The sequence below is a fragment of the Uloborus diversus genome, chromosome 5 (assembly GCF_026930045.1).
Source record: "Uloborus diversus isolate 005 chromosome 5, Udiv.v.3.1, whole genome shotgun sequence".
In the NCBI taxonomy this organism is placed as follows: Eukaryota; Metazoa; Arthropoda; class Arachnida; order Araneae; family Uloboridae; genus Uloborus; species Uloborus diversus.
The window spans coordinates 10,245,426-10,261,802 of NC_072735.1; the positions used below are offsets into that span (position 1 = coordinate 10,245,426).

Here is a 16,377-nt window from a genome sequence, read left to right on the forward strand (position 1 = left end):
TGACTCATTAAAGTGGCTGATTCAACTACCCAGCACTCACTGTAATGGTATTATCCATTACAATGGGTGAATTTGACCTACTCTGCCAAATGAAAAGGGGTGTTAGAAGAGTCCAAGTGGATCATAGAACCATCCATTATCCTCTTTAATTTGTATCCGTAACCGAGTAAATAGAAAAAAAAAATGAGTCAAAAAAAAAAAAAAAAAAAAAATTTGAGATGAAAATCAATTTCTGAAATTCTTGGACAATCTACACCACAAATTAAGTACATATTTGAAAGAAGCAGACAAAATCCTATAAAATGACACTTTTTTTTTCATCGAGATAGTTACATTTTTTCAGTGAGGTACCAAAATTTGTAAACGGCATTTTAAAAATCAATCGTTTGAGCTAGAACCTGTCAATTGAACTTCATATAAGATTATAGGTGACAAAATTAAAAGCTTTCAAAATCTTACTGCCGAACAGTTAAAGTTAACATGTTATATTATTAAAATTACGAAGAAAACTCATTAAAAGAAAAAAAATAATTGAAAATAAGTTGAAAGTTGCAAGTAAAACCATCTATATTTCATAAAAATAATCAAACAGAAGTTCAGTATATCCACCAACATTAAAGATGTAAGAGTGCACGGTGCAGGGGAGAAAGCAAAAAAATAATCAAACAGAAGTTCAGTACATCCACCAACATTGAAGATGTAAGAGTGCACGGAGCAGGGGAAAAAGAAGGAAAAAAATGGATCTAAGGCATTTTTGTGTAGCATTTAACATCTGATGAAAAAAATATAGGAGTTAGTGAGAAAATATAGGAAATATAGGAGAATATCTGACAAATTGTGAAAATATAGGAAATATAGGAGTACTATGAGCCCTGCAGCTCCTATTATCATAAACTATGATACAAAAAACAAAGCAAATATTAAATTAGTTTTAGTTAAAAATAATCAGCAGCTGACATGCATTATTGCATAAACAGGCACAGATGTTTGAATTTGAAACAATAGGAAAAAGACTGAAAATGCAGAACTAAAATTAATTTGTTCTTAAATATGGGAAATAAAATTTATAATAAAATAATTAAACTAAATAAATAACGAAATAAGTAAACTAAAGGTATTACGTTGTGTATTTTTATCATTCAACATAAATTTTTGTTTCAGGCACGTCATTTATACAGGTCAGTGGGGTCAATTTCTCCCCTTCTTGGCTTTGGAAAATTAATGCTTAACTATACAAGTTTGAGTGGTTTTTGTTGTTTTCAAATAAAATTTGCACCCTTCGCTAGCCACCCACGGGGGGAATAATCAAAATGACAGGGCAGTTTTAATTTTAATCAAGCAATAAAAATGAATATTGTTTTATTGGTTTGATACAGGGGCGGATCGTGCCTTAATTTAGCTTTATTGTGGACTCCGCTATATAAAATTTTCTCAACAATATTTATACAGATACAATAGAGAGGACTGCAGTTAGTAATGCTGAACAATATAAGATAGCCCTCATTGCAGTTGCTTCATTTTGAACTTCTCTTCCACTTCAAAGTTGAAATTGTTTTAGAAAAAAATCTACTTGAGCATTTTTAGAAAAGTCAAGGTAAACAATTTAAATTTAAAGACAAGATACCCACCCCATTCGAAATCGAGAAAAAGCACACCTAGTGTGAGTGACCTAAAGTCAATAACTTTTTAACTAATTAAACTATCTTCATAAAGTTTGAAACAATCTGAAGTTTTAAAATAAACAATTAAAAAAATCGAATAGTTTGGTCATTTTTGAGGTTATGTGGCCCTACGCCTTTAAGGACTTAAAGCGATGTACCGGATCAAAAATTAAAATAATTTAGGTTTGTTCCGACTTAGAGTACCACAGAATAGAAAACACATAACGATAAGATCAAGAAAATGATTAATAGGGGGACTCGGGGTAAAATGGGTAGCCGGGGTAAAATGGGTATAGTTGCATTTTTCTTGATTTTATTCTACTGGACAACATTTTTTGAAAATAAAAAAATATGATGAAAATGTTTACATATCAGGCAACATTTTGACTTGAGGAAAAAAAATCTAGCAACTCATTTACCAGGCTTAGCAACAGTTTTATTTTCCAGAACACAAAACAATGCGTTTATAGTGAGTGATAAACTTCTTTCTAGAAAAATTTACAGGAAGAGGTTTGGAAGCAGTGGCGGATACACAGGGGGGGTCCCCCCCCCCCAACAGACTTCGTGGGTTTTTTTTTTTTTTACTATTAGGTTGCATACCAAAATAAATCGTTTTTGTTTGAACACTTTCTGAAGAATAATCTAATTTTTTTCAAATTCAAAGTTTATACATTAAATTTTTTTCATTTATGCTCAAAATTTAAATGATAAATGTTAAAAATTGAAAGCGTATTTCCTTCTCAGCGTTTTGTTTTACATCGTTCGAAGGTGTAATCATTCCTGCATATTTATAACTGGTGCCATACATACGTTTTATTTTTGCTCCAGGGGGGGGGGTATTACATATTCCCTTAATTTGCGGTTTTTTAGTTGATTGATATGAAAATACGGGTTTTTTTTCTCCTTTATCTATTTGATAAATTTAATTATTTTATATAAAAATGTGAGTTGATGAAGTCAGTAGCATTGCTACGGTGGCGCGGATGGGTTTGCCCCGGGTGGCACCTGAAATTGATCTTCAACTTTTTTTGAAAAATTTAAATGCTTCAATTCTAAAAAAAATTCCCCAACATTTCAATTTATATTAAAAATTATTTTGCAGGGCGGGGCTATGCCGGGTGACACCACCTAGAGTGTGACACTAAAATGAATATGAGAAATTTCGATGTTTCAATTCTGAATTTTATTTCCAACATGAAAAAAAATTTTTTTTTTCTATCAAACATATTGGTCTTACTAGAAGGGCATTTGAGGCGGCTGGTACTCATATGGAGTGGGGCAGGGGGGGGGGGGACAACCAAAACGCATGTAAGAGTTCCGGAAAAATGTAAATACCAACAGAAATTCGCATATGTTTTATAATCTCTCAAATGCATTGGTATCAATACGAGGGAAACGTTTATTTCGGATGATATCCCTCTCGGGGGGGGGGGGGGGGGGACACAATTTCGTTTTGTTTATGAATATTGTATGAACTTCGTTTCTTTCATCGAACATTGAATAAGGTTTTTTTTCGCCTTCGGTTGATGGGGAGGGGTGAGGGGTGATAGCCCAGATTACCACCCCGGTTGACATCCAAGTTTGCTACGCAACTGATTAAGTGTAATTTAACAATGCTGTAACAGAATATGGTTTTTTAACAGATCAATTTTTTTTTAATTGTTAAAAGATCTTTTCTGTCTCTTGTATTTCGCATTTCCTAGTAAAATCTTATTCAAACAAAAGTAAACTACACTTAAAACGTTTTATTTTGATCCTAAATTTATTTTAATACTGGTTAAATAGTGGAAAATTATGTTTTGTATAACGAAAATTAACCGCTTTATTTGCTTCTGGTTCTATCATAAAAGCAATTTTTGTTACAAGATTTATTTCGATATATCTTTATTTAAACTTTTGTTTCGCGTTTTTTACTGCCGCTATTTGTAGTTATAGTGAACTTTGGTAGTTGCTTGTTTTCATTTTTTCTGCAATCATTAGACATTATTTTTATTCAAAAATGTATTACCGAGGAGATTCATAGAAATGCCTCATAAATCCATGTCATATCGATCTCTGAAAATCCCACGTTACATTAGAATGGTATTTTTTTTCATTCCATAATAGGATGAGAGAAAATATATAAAAAATGGCGATATAAGGGAATATATTTCCTTTATTTGTAAGACTCAATTTAAAAGCTCATGAATGATCTTCACAACGAAATAGCTTTTGTGCGTCCGATACTTTTGAGCGCATGTGAGAACGGATGGGATGGAATCATAGGCGGCTCGTGGGGGCAACTGCCCCTCCTTTTCAAAAACAAAGGGGCACTGCCCCTCCATTTTTCTAACTTCAAAGTTATAGATCGACTGGAAAATGCTGGTGCTGATCGATTCACGTGTTTAAAGAAAGAAGAATTGGCTTAATAAGGGTACTTTAAATGTTTGTCACGTTTTTTGATGAAGATTAAATTGGAGCTTTGAATCGAAAGAAGGAAGTCTACTGTTGATATTTGTCTTGAGATTTCAAGTCGTGTATCTAGGTTTTTTTTTTTTTTTTGAGACGATCATTTAACCAACAACAAAAATACCATAGCCCAATTTTATAAAATTTAAAATAAAATAATAAATAAATAAATAAGGGCGCTGCCCACATCTCCCCTCCCGTGACTTCTCTGACCCCCCCCCCCCAAATTTTTTATGGACCAATCGCCCATGGATAAAATCGCTCCCCCCCCCCCCCAAAACAGGCCTCTGGATCCGCCACTGTTTGGAAGTTTTTTACTTGGATATGATAGAAAAAGAATTTTTCTAACAGAAAACTTTAAAAAAAAGTAAATTTCAATATTTACAAAAATTTTATAGTAATTTTAGTTGTACGGGGTGAAATGGGTATAGCTAACATTTTTTAGTTAAAGACATTGAATGCATGAAGATTAAAAACTTAAATTATCTTTGCAAGACAAATGTTAGATATTATTCATTTTTTAAACTAAAAGTATGTTTTTAAAAAGTTTTATAAATAATTACTCTGCATTTATTTGTTTTATTTTAATTACTATAACTTACGCCAATTAGTAATTAAAGTATTATATTTTTCGATTATTATCGATATAGTTCATAATTATTGTAGGTTAGTAATTTACAGTAAGTGTATTATGTATATGGTTCATTGCTACACATTATAAAACATAGTAAAAATTGATAGCTAATATGCTGTCTTTTTAATTTCCTTTTAAAACCATCAACCCGCCATGCCCAGAACATAGTCTAAGTACAACCTCACACACACAATCACAACAGAATCCTTATGTCTCACAGCAAAGTTGTACTGAATAACTAAATCCTCCTGAATACCTCTTGGTTCACAGCCATTTTTACTTTCTTCTATATCTAATATATAGAAGAAAGTATTGGATTCGTGCAAATTTTCGAATTTCGAATTTTGACGGATTCGAACATTTTGAGGTGTGCTGAGTCCATTTCGACCATTTTTGGAAAATGTCTGTCTGTCTGTGTGTGTGTGTGTGTATGTGTGTGTGTGTATGTGTGTGTGTCACGTCTGTGTGTGACCAGTTTTTGTGGCCGCTCTACAACAAAAGCTACCGCATGAAATCGAACGAAATTTAGTACACATATGTGCCCCTATGTGAACTTGTGCCCATTAGTTTTTGGCGCGAATTCCTCAAAGGGGGGTGGAGCAATGGGACGTTTTTCGAGTTACGCGTGCTTGCTATTCCTCAGGAAGTAACTGGCGGAATCAAACAAAATTTGGTCTATATGTTGGTATTAACAAGAACAGGTGCTGATTCAATTTTGGTGTCAATAACTCAAACGGGGGTTGAGCTATAGAACGTTTTTTGTCGTCAATTGTGACTGCTGTATCTCAAGAAATAATGAACGGAATGAAAGAAAAATTTATCGGCAAGTAGCCCTTAGTGGGTATAAGAACTGATTTTATTTTTGTGTCAACAGCTAAAAGGGGGTAGCGCAATCACCAGTTCTTTTTTTCCATTTTGAGTGCCCTATTTTAAGAAGTAATGCTACGTTCTGGTTGAAATTTGGAATATATGTGAATCCATATGTAAACAGGCTTTGGTTCAATTTTGACGCCGATCGCTCCAAGAGGTGTTGATTTTTTTTTTTTTGCGAATAAAAATAGTTTTATTAATGCAACAATAAGAAAGATAAATCGTAATAGATTGTCGTCTGCGTATTTCTCGTGATTTTAATTGCATGGAAATGATCGGAAATATTATCTCAATGATTTAAAATTTTTAACTGTTGCCATCTTATGTTTGTTAATAAATAAAATATTTGTAATTAATTCAAGTAAGGCTTTTAAAGTAACTTTCAATTTTCGCTCTGTTTTGTTTTTACAATAATTCAGACATTGGGATGGTCGTCAAGTTTTTGCATGTGTAATTTTGTTTTTGTTAGGAATATGCTTCCTCGTCAAGCATGGGGAGGGATCAGAAAAAGGAAAAATATAGAAGAAAGTTTCGTGATGGCCACAACATACTAGTTTAGCACTGGTAAGGAAATGAAAAATTTACAAAACAAAAAGTAAGAGTCCAAACAAAGGCGGGAGAAGTTTTAATTACAGAGCAGGTGGCTGCAAGATTGTACATGAACAGGCAAGAGACAAACAAAAGCAGAAAAAATAAATAAATGCACATAAAATAAATAAATTTTAAAAAAGACATTAACAATAATTGATAAAATAATTAATGAAGTGGAAGTGATAACGAGTGTTTCTCCTAGTTGTTCATCCCAGCAATTGGCGACAGGGCCATTGTTAAATGTGTGGAATTCATAGGTTTAATCACTGAAATCTCAGCTGAAGGTGAATATACTGAGAAGTTTGCTACAAAATCATCTGCCAAATTATCCTATGTGCTCCCCAAGAAAGATGACATTGATGTTGTGCAGGCATCACAAAGTTGTAAAAATACTACCTCAGCCAAACCGCAAGTCTTTGCCAATGCACCTTTTATTCATAAATTTGGTTCTGTAAACATTTTTTGTGGTTGTTTTGGATTAAAGTTTTTATCCTCCAATGCAATTATACTCAATTTTTAAAAAAAATTCTCCATTAGTTACAGTGTAGTTCAACTTTAAACAGCATATACCAATTTTACCCCGGTGTATACCCATTTTATCCCGAAGCACGGGGTAAAATGGGTATACACAGGGGTAAAATAGGTATACCCTTTACACTAAATTTAAAGTATTAAGTTAACACAAACTATGTTTGAATTAGACCTAAGATACACAATGCATAGAATATTGAACAAAAACACAATTATACTTCATGATATTCCTGCTATGGGTCACTGAAATTAAAAATGCTGTTTATTATACCCATTTTACCCCGGGTGATCCTACTTATTACTTTAGCCAAATATCAGAACATAAGAAAATTGAATAGATCTCGCCCAATTAGTTTTTTTTTTTTTGTAAAAATTCAGAACTTTTCACGCTCAAAACCAACTATTTGAAAACAAACTCTTCATTTAGAAATTCCGATAATGTTAGTTCCAAACAGAAAAATAAATAAATAAAAATAATTATGCGATGCCGTATAATCGGGAGGAACGCATAAAATAGAAAATGCCTGTTCCAGATATTTACAGCCATTTAAGATTAAAGACAAATACAAAAGAAAGAAGCAGGAAAATGATAAAAGCACTTTCTTTCATTCACTGGGCTTGACGTTGTTTGCCCATTTGAGCTGTTGTTTCGTAGAAGTGACGTGTGTCAAATCCTCCCCCACCACCAGCTATTGCCCTTCTACTGCTGTTGGGTAGAGCTATTCTTTGGAGTGCTAGGGAGATGGAGCCCACGCAGCAGAAATCAGAGTGACACGGACTTGCCGTTTTGGTGTCTGGTTGAATCGTCATGATTGGTTAGGAGCCAAGGTGTGGCAAGTCAGTCCAGGGGCAAACCAGTCGAAGCCCCAAGAATCATTCTCAGAGCTTGCAAGCGCAAACGCTAACAGATGGAAAACTTTTCACATTTTAGAAGCGATATGAAAAGTGTTAGAGATTTAAAATGTGTTTCATGTCCCCAATTCGATGTTTGTTTCTTGTTTTTTTTAAAAAATTTTTAGTGAAATACTAAACGTTATTTTGACATGATCTATTTAGTTGTGTACAATTTTTCTGGGTGGGCCTGCCCCACCCGGCCCATAGTGACGAGCCGCCCCTGGTTTGATGATTTTTTAATTCCTTCTTGTTCCAAAATTTTTGTCACAGAATAAAAAGGAAAAATCCATGCATGATAAACATGACATTGTTATCAAAGACAAAGATCAGTTACTGATGTTTCTCTGGGCATAAAAGGGAAGGCGTGTAGTACCTTTCAATCCTCACCATACAACAAAAATATTCATTCGGAAACTGTTCCCGAAATCGAGAGTGAGGGGGGAGCACCTGGGATCAAATGCCTTCATATATCCCCCCCCCCTTTGATTAGGCGCCTTGACTACAATAACTTACAGTAGATCAGGGTTGGCTTTCTGCCGGCAGTAACTAGTTTTTGCCGTGCCAGTGGCAGAAACTGGTTATAACCGGTAAAAACCGGCAGAAACTGGCAAAAACTTAAAAATGTCTTTAATAACTTTAACTTTACTTAACTTTTAAAGTAATTACTAAATGATATTCGTTTAAATAAACTGAGATATCAAACTTCATTTCATCATTGTAAAAAATAAAATACTATACTCAATTCAGGGAGAGCTGATAGAGGAAGTAAACAAAGAGGGTTACTACTTTCATGACTTACTCGCCCGATTGGCAATGCTGTTCGCATTGAAAGTGCGGACATTTCGCTTATCTGATTGGCGCTGTTTTCAATCATCCAAGTGCCAAGCAGACAGCGGTAACGCCAATTGTCACGTTGCTTTGTTTACGTCCACTATCAGCTCTCGCTAAATGGACTATTATGCTAGTGCCCTTGATTTAGTTCAAAAAGCGAACTTTTCAATTGCAGATGCTCGTAATATTTGCATTAATCTAACAAAGGACAAAAATCAGATAAGGAGTGACATACAGAACTAAAAACAGGAAATTACTGATTGTAATTTGCTCGCTTTATATGCTTCATCTAAATTGCTTGTGATTGAAATTATCACATGCTTCAAGAAGAAAGTGTTAGAATTTTACTTGCCAATATTAACCTAGATTTTGTATGTACCTAATGTCACAGCTTTACAAAACAAATTGGCCCCATTTCTCGAAACTAATTTTTCCAGTCAAATTTTTACCACTTTCCCAGTTACTAGATGGTGGACCAGTTTGAAAAAATATAGAACAGATGAAAGTTTCACGAATATTGCTTGTTCTTTGATACATTGCCTGCTAGCTCTTCTGTTGCAAGAAGTTGTGCTTTAGTTAGCAAATTAATTATTTTTTCCAAGTATTTTCTACTGTGTGTCAATAATTAATTTTTTGTCATTTTGTGAGTTTTTGCCAGTTTCTGCCGCAAAAGTGGCAGAAACTGGTTTTTGCCATGCCAGTTTTAACCGCCTTGGCAGTAGAGGTGCAGATTAGCGGTCGCCACTCGCCAATTGGCGACCAAAAATTTTCAATGGCTACCAAAGATTTCAGTGCCGATCGCCACCGGGTGACCAAAGGGGAAAAAAATTCCCCTCTCCTCGCTGATTCGTTGACCACTTCCCGTTTGATTTTAATATATATATATTTTTTAAATCTGAAAATATTTTGACAAATGCAGCGTTAAATTAGCTTATTTAATGTTTAATTTTCATGACTTTTTATTTAAGGAGCCATATTCAATTTGAAATCGTACTTCGTGCGAAAAATTGCACTTCGTGATTTAGATTTCAATCCTTTTACACCTTGTAAATATTAAAAATATTTTTTAAAATCTGAAGTTATTTTGCGCAGGCTAAATTTAATTAGCTTATTTCGTGTTTGATTTTAATGAATGGATTTATTTTTGGATCCATGCTTCCTTTGTAATCGTACTTCGCGGGGGCTGCACCTCGTGGTTGAGTTTTCAATAGTTTTGCATCTTGTTCATTTCTTAATATTTTTGACAAATGAAAGTTATTTTGACGTATACTACCTTAGATTAGCTTGGTCTATGTTCCATTTTAATAAAAGAATTAATTTTTGAAGCCACGCTTCCTTTGTAATCGTACTTTGCGGGGAATTGCACCTCGTGGTTGAGTTTTCAATCCCTTTGGATCTTGTACAGATTTTAATATTTTTGATAATCCGAAGTTATTTTGGCACAGGCTGTCTTAAATTAGCTTATTTTTATGTTTATTTTAAAGACTTGATTTATTTTTGGAATCGTACTTCGCGGATAACTATAACCACGTGGTTGAGTTTTAAATCCTTTTGCATCTTATACATACCTTAATATTTTTGACAGACGAAAGTTATTTAGACAAATGCAACCTTATATTAGTTGTTTTATGTTCTATTTTTTTAAAAGAATTTATTTTTGAAGCCATGCTTCCTTTGTAACCGCACTTCGCGGGGAACTGCACCTCGTGGTTGAATTTTCAATCTTTTTGCATCTTGTACAATTGTCTGCATATTTTTGATAAGCAAAAGTTATTTTGATGTGTGCTACCTTAGATTAGCTTGTTTCATGTTCCATTTTAATAAAAGAATTTATTTTTGGAGCCATGCTAACTTTGGAATCGCACTTTGAGGATAATTGCATCTTGTGCTTTAGATTTCCTTTTGCATCTTGTACCAACATATTTTAATTTTTTTGGCAGTCGGAAGTTGTCAGCTTATTTTAAGTTTTATTTTAATAAATAATAAATGCAATTATTTTCGGGAAACGTGCCGACATTGCACACCAGTTTTGCTAATCTTTTTGCATTTTTTAAATACTTCAGAAGTTTTGATAATTGAAAGTTATATTTTAATAACTAAAAAGTAATAAATCCTGTTCATATATTTATTTTTACAAGCTTTATTTTAATCAATTTAATTTTATCCTAAAATATTAAATCTAAACATATATTTTTTGGCCGTTGAATTTGAAATGTATTATTTCTATAAACGATACTAAATGTCGTATGTTGATAGGCAGATTTCTAGAGTAGTGGATAGCTACTTTATTATTAGTTCAATTCTAATTCAGACTTTTAAAATAAGTGGCATTGATTATTAGTGACATCCTATTTCAATCCAAATCATTCTCAGATTTCTTCAATGAGAGAAGGAAAATACTTACCAATCTTCACTGGTACTGATTTTTATTGTGCTAAGATTTTTAATACACAGACATATAAAATATATGTACAGTGAAGCAGAGTTTATACGTTTTTGAAGGGACTGTATGAAAAAAGCGTATAAGGGGAAAAACGTACAATAGGTATGCATTAAAATGTATTGGATTCTGCAGGGACCAATTCGAAAAACGTACCAAAGAGAAATGTATAAACTGTGCTTTTCTGTATATATACATATGTGTGGGTTTATGTTTGGCTACCAAAAATTTGAAGTGGCAACCAAAGTTTTTAGTGTTGGTAGCCACTGGCTACCAAAGAAAAATACCAGTCTACACCTCTACTTGGCAGAAACTTGCCGACCCTGCAGTAGATACACTTCGATATAATTGCCGCACCCCAAAAAGAGTAAGCTTTTAAAATTCAGAAAATTTTTAAATGTTCTGAAATGCTGCATTGCCACACGCAGCAGATAAAAATTATGAGCAACTCCTCGATATTGATGATATATCAGAGTAAAAAATACCCATTAAAAAGGAAAAAAAACAGTACAGTAGAAGACCGTTATAACGCACACCTTGGGACAATAGCTTTTGCGTTATACAGGTTTTGACATTATATAGGTCATTTCACAAATTTTGAAACTAATATTCAGAATATACATATATTAGCACTTCAGAATTAGTTCTATCTACAATGAATTTTAAAACACTAATTATACAATTAATCTTTCATGAATAAATATGCTTTACAATTAAAAGAAAGTGAATTATTCTGCACTTCTGCCAGCTTCATAGCTTGCATAACAGCTGCATTTTCAAGAGTCATCTGATATTTTCTCTTTATTGTGAATATTGATTTTCATTTAAAAGCTTTGAATTAAGCTAGAAAGATGAAAAACTGTTTCAAAATTTAATCTTAACAATTTTTATGTTAGCCAGGCAAAACAAATGGATTTTTTTAACTTAAAAACCTATTGTTTGCTTCTGAAAAGTTGTGCAGTTTATAGAGAATTGCGTTATATAGGTCGGCGTCATAAAAGTATTCTACTGTAGTACATATTTGCTTCTATCCCCCAACTTTTAAAAATGTGAAGAAATATAAACAGAATTTCGCATTTAAATTGTTTTCCGATTTTTCTCCAAAAATTGGGAATGTTTTGCCCATCTAGGTTGTGCCATGTTTTTTTTTTTTTTTTTGAAAATACACGGTGTTACACCCCATTTGAAAAGAAAGAAAATGAAATTTTATAAATTTTGTAATCATGTTTATGATTTAGAAAGCCCAATAATTATATTTATGTATGAAAAAAGTTAGTTCACGTGATTATTTTTGAAGTGGTCTGTTTTTGCGAATTTCTGTTATCTGTCGCTTTTATTTTGTACTAACATCAATAAAATATGTACAGTGTACAGGTTTTTCATTTTTGTTTCCTTACATTCCTTTTAAGGTTTTAAATTGCCTTTCTGTTTAAATAGAGCTCCATTTCACTTGTAATCATCTATACAAAAAATTGGCGAATAGGAAATACAGCTTTTCCCGCACTTTTTGAACAGTTGGTTTTACTTTGATTAAAGTTTCTAATTGACAGGTAAATAACATATAATTCATCAGAATGTGCCAGTATCTATTGCTTTATTGGTTCGATATAACTGTAGGACTGAAGTCGGGGCGATAAAAAGAAAGGTCGATCACAAACGCCGCAGCAGCAAAAAAGTCGCTTGCGAAAATTTAATTTTTAAACATGCAGAGGCTGTGCCATTCCTTCCAGAAATTACTTTAGTCAGTCAACGAAAAGCTCAGTTTCTTTTGCTTTTCAAAATTGAAACATGCAGAAAATTATCGGTGTGGCATTGTAAAAATAAGAATCACTGCACAATTAGAAGCGCTGTACTAAAAAAGAAAAAGTAGGAAAAAAAAAGGAAAAAGTAGGAAAATAAGGAGAGTTCTAAAAAGTAGGAAAAATAGGAACTCTTCGGGGTCTGTATAAATGACCTGTTTCCACCGAAAAAAAAATTGAAGTAAAAATTACTAGAGCTCATTTTAAAAAGTGGCAGATTCAATATTTTGTCTTGTCACCAGGTGGCGAGTGACGACTGCTTAATTTCAGGTCTAAGGAGTGGTTACCAAATTAACAAATTTGAGCTATAACTTAGCAAAATATAAATTATAACTCTCACAGCGAAAACAAAAGACCAATCTAAAAATATTTCCTCCACTATCCTCAACTTTTATAAACATACTTAATTTAAAACTCATTAGGCAACATAGTCTTACTATTGTTTTCACTTCCATTTCGGAAAGGGTAGCTAGTTGCTTTTAATAATATAATGACTAAATATGACATCAGAAAATTTCAAAGATTGTATGCTTTCACAAACGAAGGTAATGATCCCATATATCTTAAGCAACGTAACAGTACAGAAAGTATATTTCACTGGTCTTTTATACGTTAAGCTGAATCGAAACTCATTAAAATAAGTTAAAATGTATAATGACAATTGAAATTAACTTATCAGATACCAAACAATTTCTTTTCTTAACACAATCATAGAGAATTGTATGTGGATAATACATGTAAACAAGAGCGCAAATGTGTCTTGCTTCATTGTATAAAAATATTTCTTGTAAATAATGTCATAATTTTAAATATTATTAAAAACAAACACTTACCATCAGATTCAGCACGAACAAGCAATGACATGCCTTTAAGCCTATCTATATAAGAAGATGAAACATGTCCAGTTCCTCTATCATCCCATTGACGTTCAGCATTCAAAGCATACAATTTTACACGACGTCTAGTGTCTGCCATATCGTTTAAAAGACAAAAAACAGGTTTAATAAACCTGCATTCTTGTCTTATTTCCACATTTCTCGCAGTTCATCCACAACTCACTAGAAATAAAAATCGCAATTAGTGCACTTAATATTTTATGAACAAGTACTAGTTCACTGAAGCAAACACTTTAATAGAACACTTCAAATTTTTTCATTCACTAAACCAATATACAAGAGAAAGACAGCTGACTTCCAGACGTTTCAAATGGCATCGATTTCTTTCTAAGAACACTCGTACTCTTTAAAATTTAAATTTGTGACAAAACATTGTGCACATTGCTGAATAGCTACAATTTATTAATAACTGATAATCAGTTATTCAATAGCGTAACTATGTTTATCAATCAGTTCTGTAACAGAGCTCTTGAAATGAGCAGTAGTCAACTTGGCTTTGATGCAATACATTAACCCGTGGCTACAACGTAAACACGGCTGTAAAAGCTACTTACCATTCGATAACAAAAGCAGTTCTTGCAGGGAAAAATTAAATGCAATTCACACTAACTTATGTTTTTTTACATAATAGAAATTCTTTAATAAACTGCATAAGACAAGCTGTATTTTTTGATGAGAAAAGACATTATCACTGCTTTTGGCGACGGTCAACAGTTGTTTCACTCCGATTTTCAAAACACCGCAAAAAACAAGACATTTCCATTTTTCAATATTTATGTAAACACACTTCAAAGCAAAATATTGCCCATTTCTTTACGCACATTTTTATACAGAACTTAAATTCATGATTCGGTAATTTCTCGCTACTATTACACAATAATATAATCACGTTCTTCACGTACCAATCACAAACATACATTGATAAGACGCCATATTGCAAATTGCAAAGAAGTCAAAGCATCTACGGGGTTAACAAAGTACAACCATGGCGTCGCGCCAATTTTCGAAGATAGTTTAATTTTAATTCAAAATGAACGAAAGAAATCTCAAATTAAAAATTTTCTGATAAACAACACTTCAAAGAAAGTTAACTGCGTCTTTATGATGTTAGAAATAAACAGAATAAGTTCTTAAATTAAAAATGTGTTATGTTGTTTTTATGATTGTTCGCAGTCATTTAAATTTATTTTTAATGAATAACAATGGAAATTTATTTGATAGAGTACTCTTTCATTAGATGCAGTAAAAACCATTTGTTATTGTAAAGAAGGGGTTTTTTTACGTGACTTTACAGAACAGATACAACGGATACTTGAAAGTAAAGTATTCGATAACTCACTTGTGTTATTTCTGCCATTTTTAAATTGGAAAATAACTATATCTAGTGTTCAGAACTAGTTAAATAGAACTAGTAGTTAACTAGGGATAAACTACATTGGTTCAGGTATTGTTAAATTGTAAATTTTCCCAGCTGTACTCTACTCTCGATGTTTTTCCGCTCCAATTTTCATTTAGAGCCAAATTCATTCAATTTGAGCTCAATTTTTATTTTTCAAAAAAGTTTCGATGGAGCAAGTTAAGTCACCGGAATAACTTTACTGTCCTGTCAACATCAGAGAGGACATACGAGTGTTTGTGTGAAATCGAATTGCGATGTCCTCTCAGACGGGACAGCGAAGTGAAATATGCAAAATGCCAGGAAAAAAATATTCTTGCAAATCGAATCATGGCCCCACTTATTAGCGTAAGCGGAAATTTAGTGGGGCCATGATCGAATGCAAGAGATGCATGGTATTGTATGTCACATTTGAGAAAAAACTGTCTCGGCCTCTCCGCTCCAGTAATGGAGATAGACGTTCAATAATAGTAGATTGAGTAATGGCAACGTTTTCAGTGCTCAATAACATAAACCACATATGCTCGTGGTCTCAATGTCCTCCAAGTGAAACGATACCTCTGGGGGTGCTAGTACCAGGTAGCTATTAGCTCTTGGACTAGTTCTAAATTCTCATTAACTGTTCGATCCGGTGATGGTGCTGCCATCTATCGGTATATAAAATAATGGAGGCAAGGCACTTAGTATGCAGTCCTCGACATAAATACAGTTGTAGTCAGTTGTGACTCTTGAATAGAATAGAACATAAACCACGTGACCGTAATAGCAACGTGCACGTGACTAATAGAGGTCGTAGGCGTGATTTTGGAGAGGTTCTGATTTTTTGGTAGGTCTCGTTTTTGAGGGAGGAGGGTAAATCCATTTTGGCAGATGTATCAAATATCGCACAATGCATCCTACCATCTTGCAAATACTTCAAAAATGTTGAATCCTTGTTTCATTGTATAAGAACACCGACCCTTTCAATTTTGAAGTGTTCTGTTCTGTATTAATAAAAGCAGGTCCGTCATAAGGGGGTCAGGCGGTCAGGAGGGGTCAACTGAGCGGCTGTTTTTCAATATCATATGAGGTAGTGAGAAGCAAAGGGATGCAAGTGACGAAATTAAAATTTGGATATAGTAAATGGTCAAAATGGGAGGATTGGGCGCCGACTATTGGGCGCCGGGAACTTTGGGCGCCGAGCATTTTGGGCGCCGGGAATTTTGGGCGCCGAGCAATTTGGGCGCCGGGAACTTTGGGCGCCGAGTATTTTGGGCGCCGGGAACTTTGGGAGGCGAGCATATTGTGCCCAGTATTCCCGGGGCCTAAAATGCTCGGCACCCAATGTTTCCGGCGTCCAAAATGCTCGGCGTCCAATGTTCCCGGCAGCGAATTTTGAAACGCTCT

The 16,377-nt window shown here is 33.7% G+C and overlaps 1 protein-coding gene across 4 annotated transcripts in view; it reads right to left on the reverse strand.

Annotated features, from left to right (window-relative positions):
* The window catches only part of LOC129223387 (serine/threonine-protein phosphatase 4 regulatory subunit 3A-like), a 74,602-nt gene extending 60,061 nt beyond the window's left edge, over positions 1 to 14,541 (reverse strand). For 2 of the 4 annotated variants that reach the window (XM_054857976.1, XM_054857974.1), the window contains exons 1-2: positions 14,150 to 14,540; positions 13,533 to 13,757 (exon numbers count right to left, since the gene is read on the reverse strand). In XM_054857976.1, coding sequence (XP_054713951.1) covers positions 13,533 to 13,674 — 142 coding nt within the window. In that variant the 5' untranslated portion in view covers positions 13,675 to 13,757; positions 14,150 to 14,540. Of the gene's footprint in view, positions 1 to 13,532; positions 13,758 to 14,149 lie in introns of all 4 variants that reach the window. The other 2 variants (XM_054857978.1, XM_054857975.1) reach the window with 2 other exon arrangements.
* Positions 14,542 to 16,377: the final 1,836 nt, after the last annotated feature.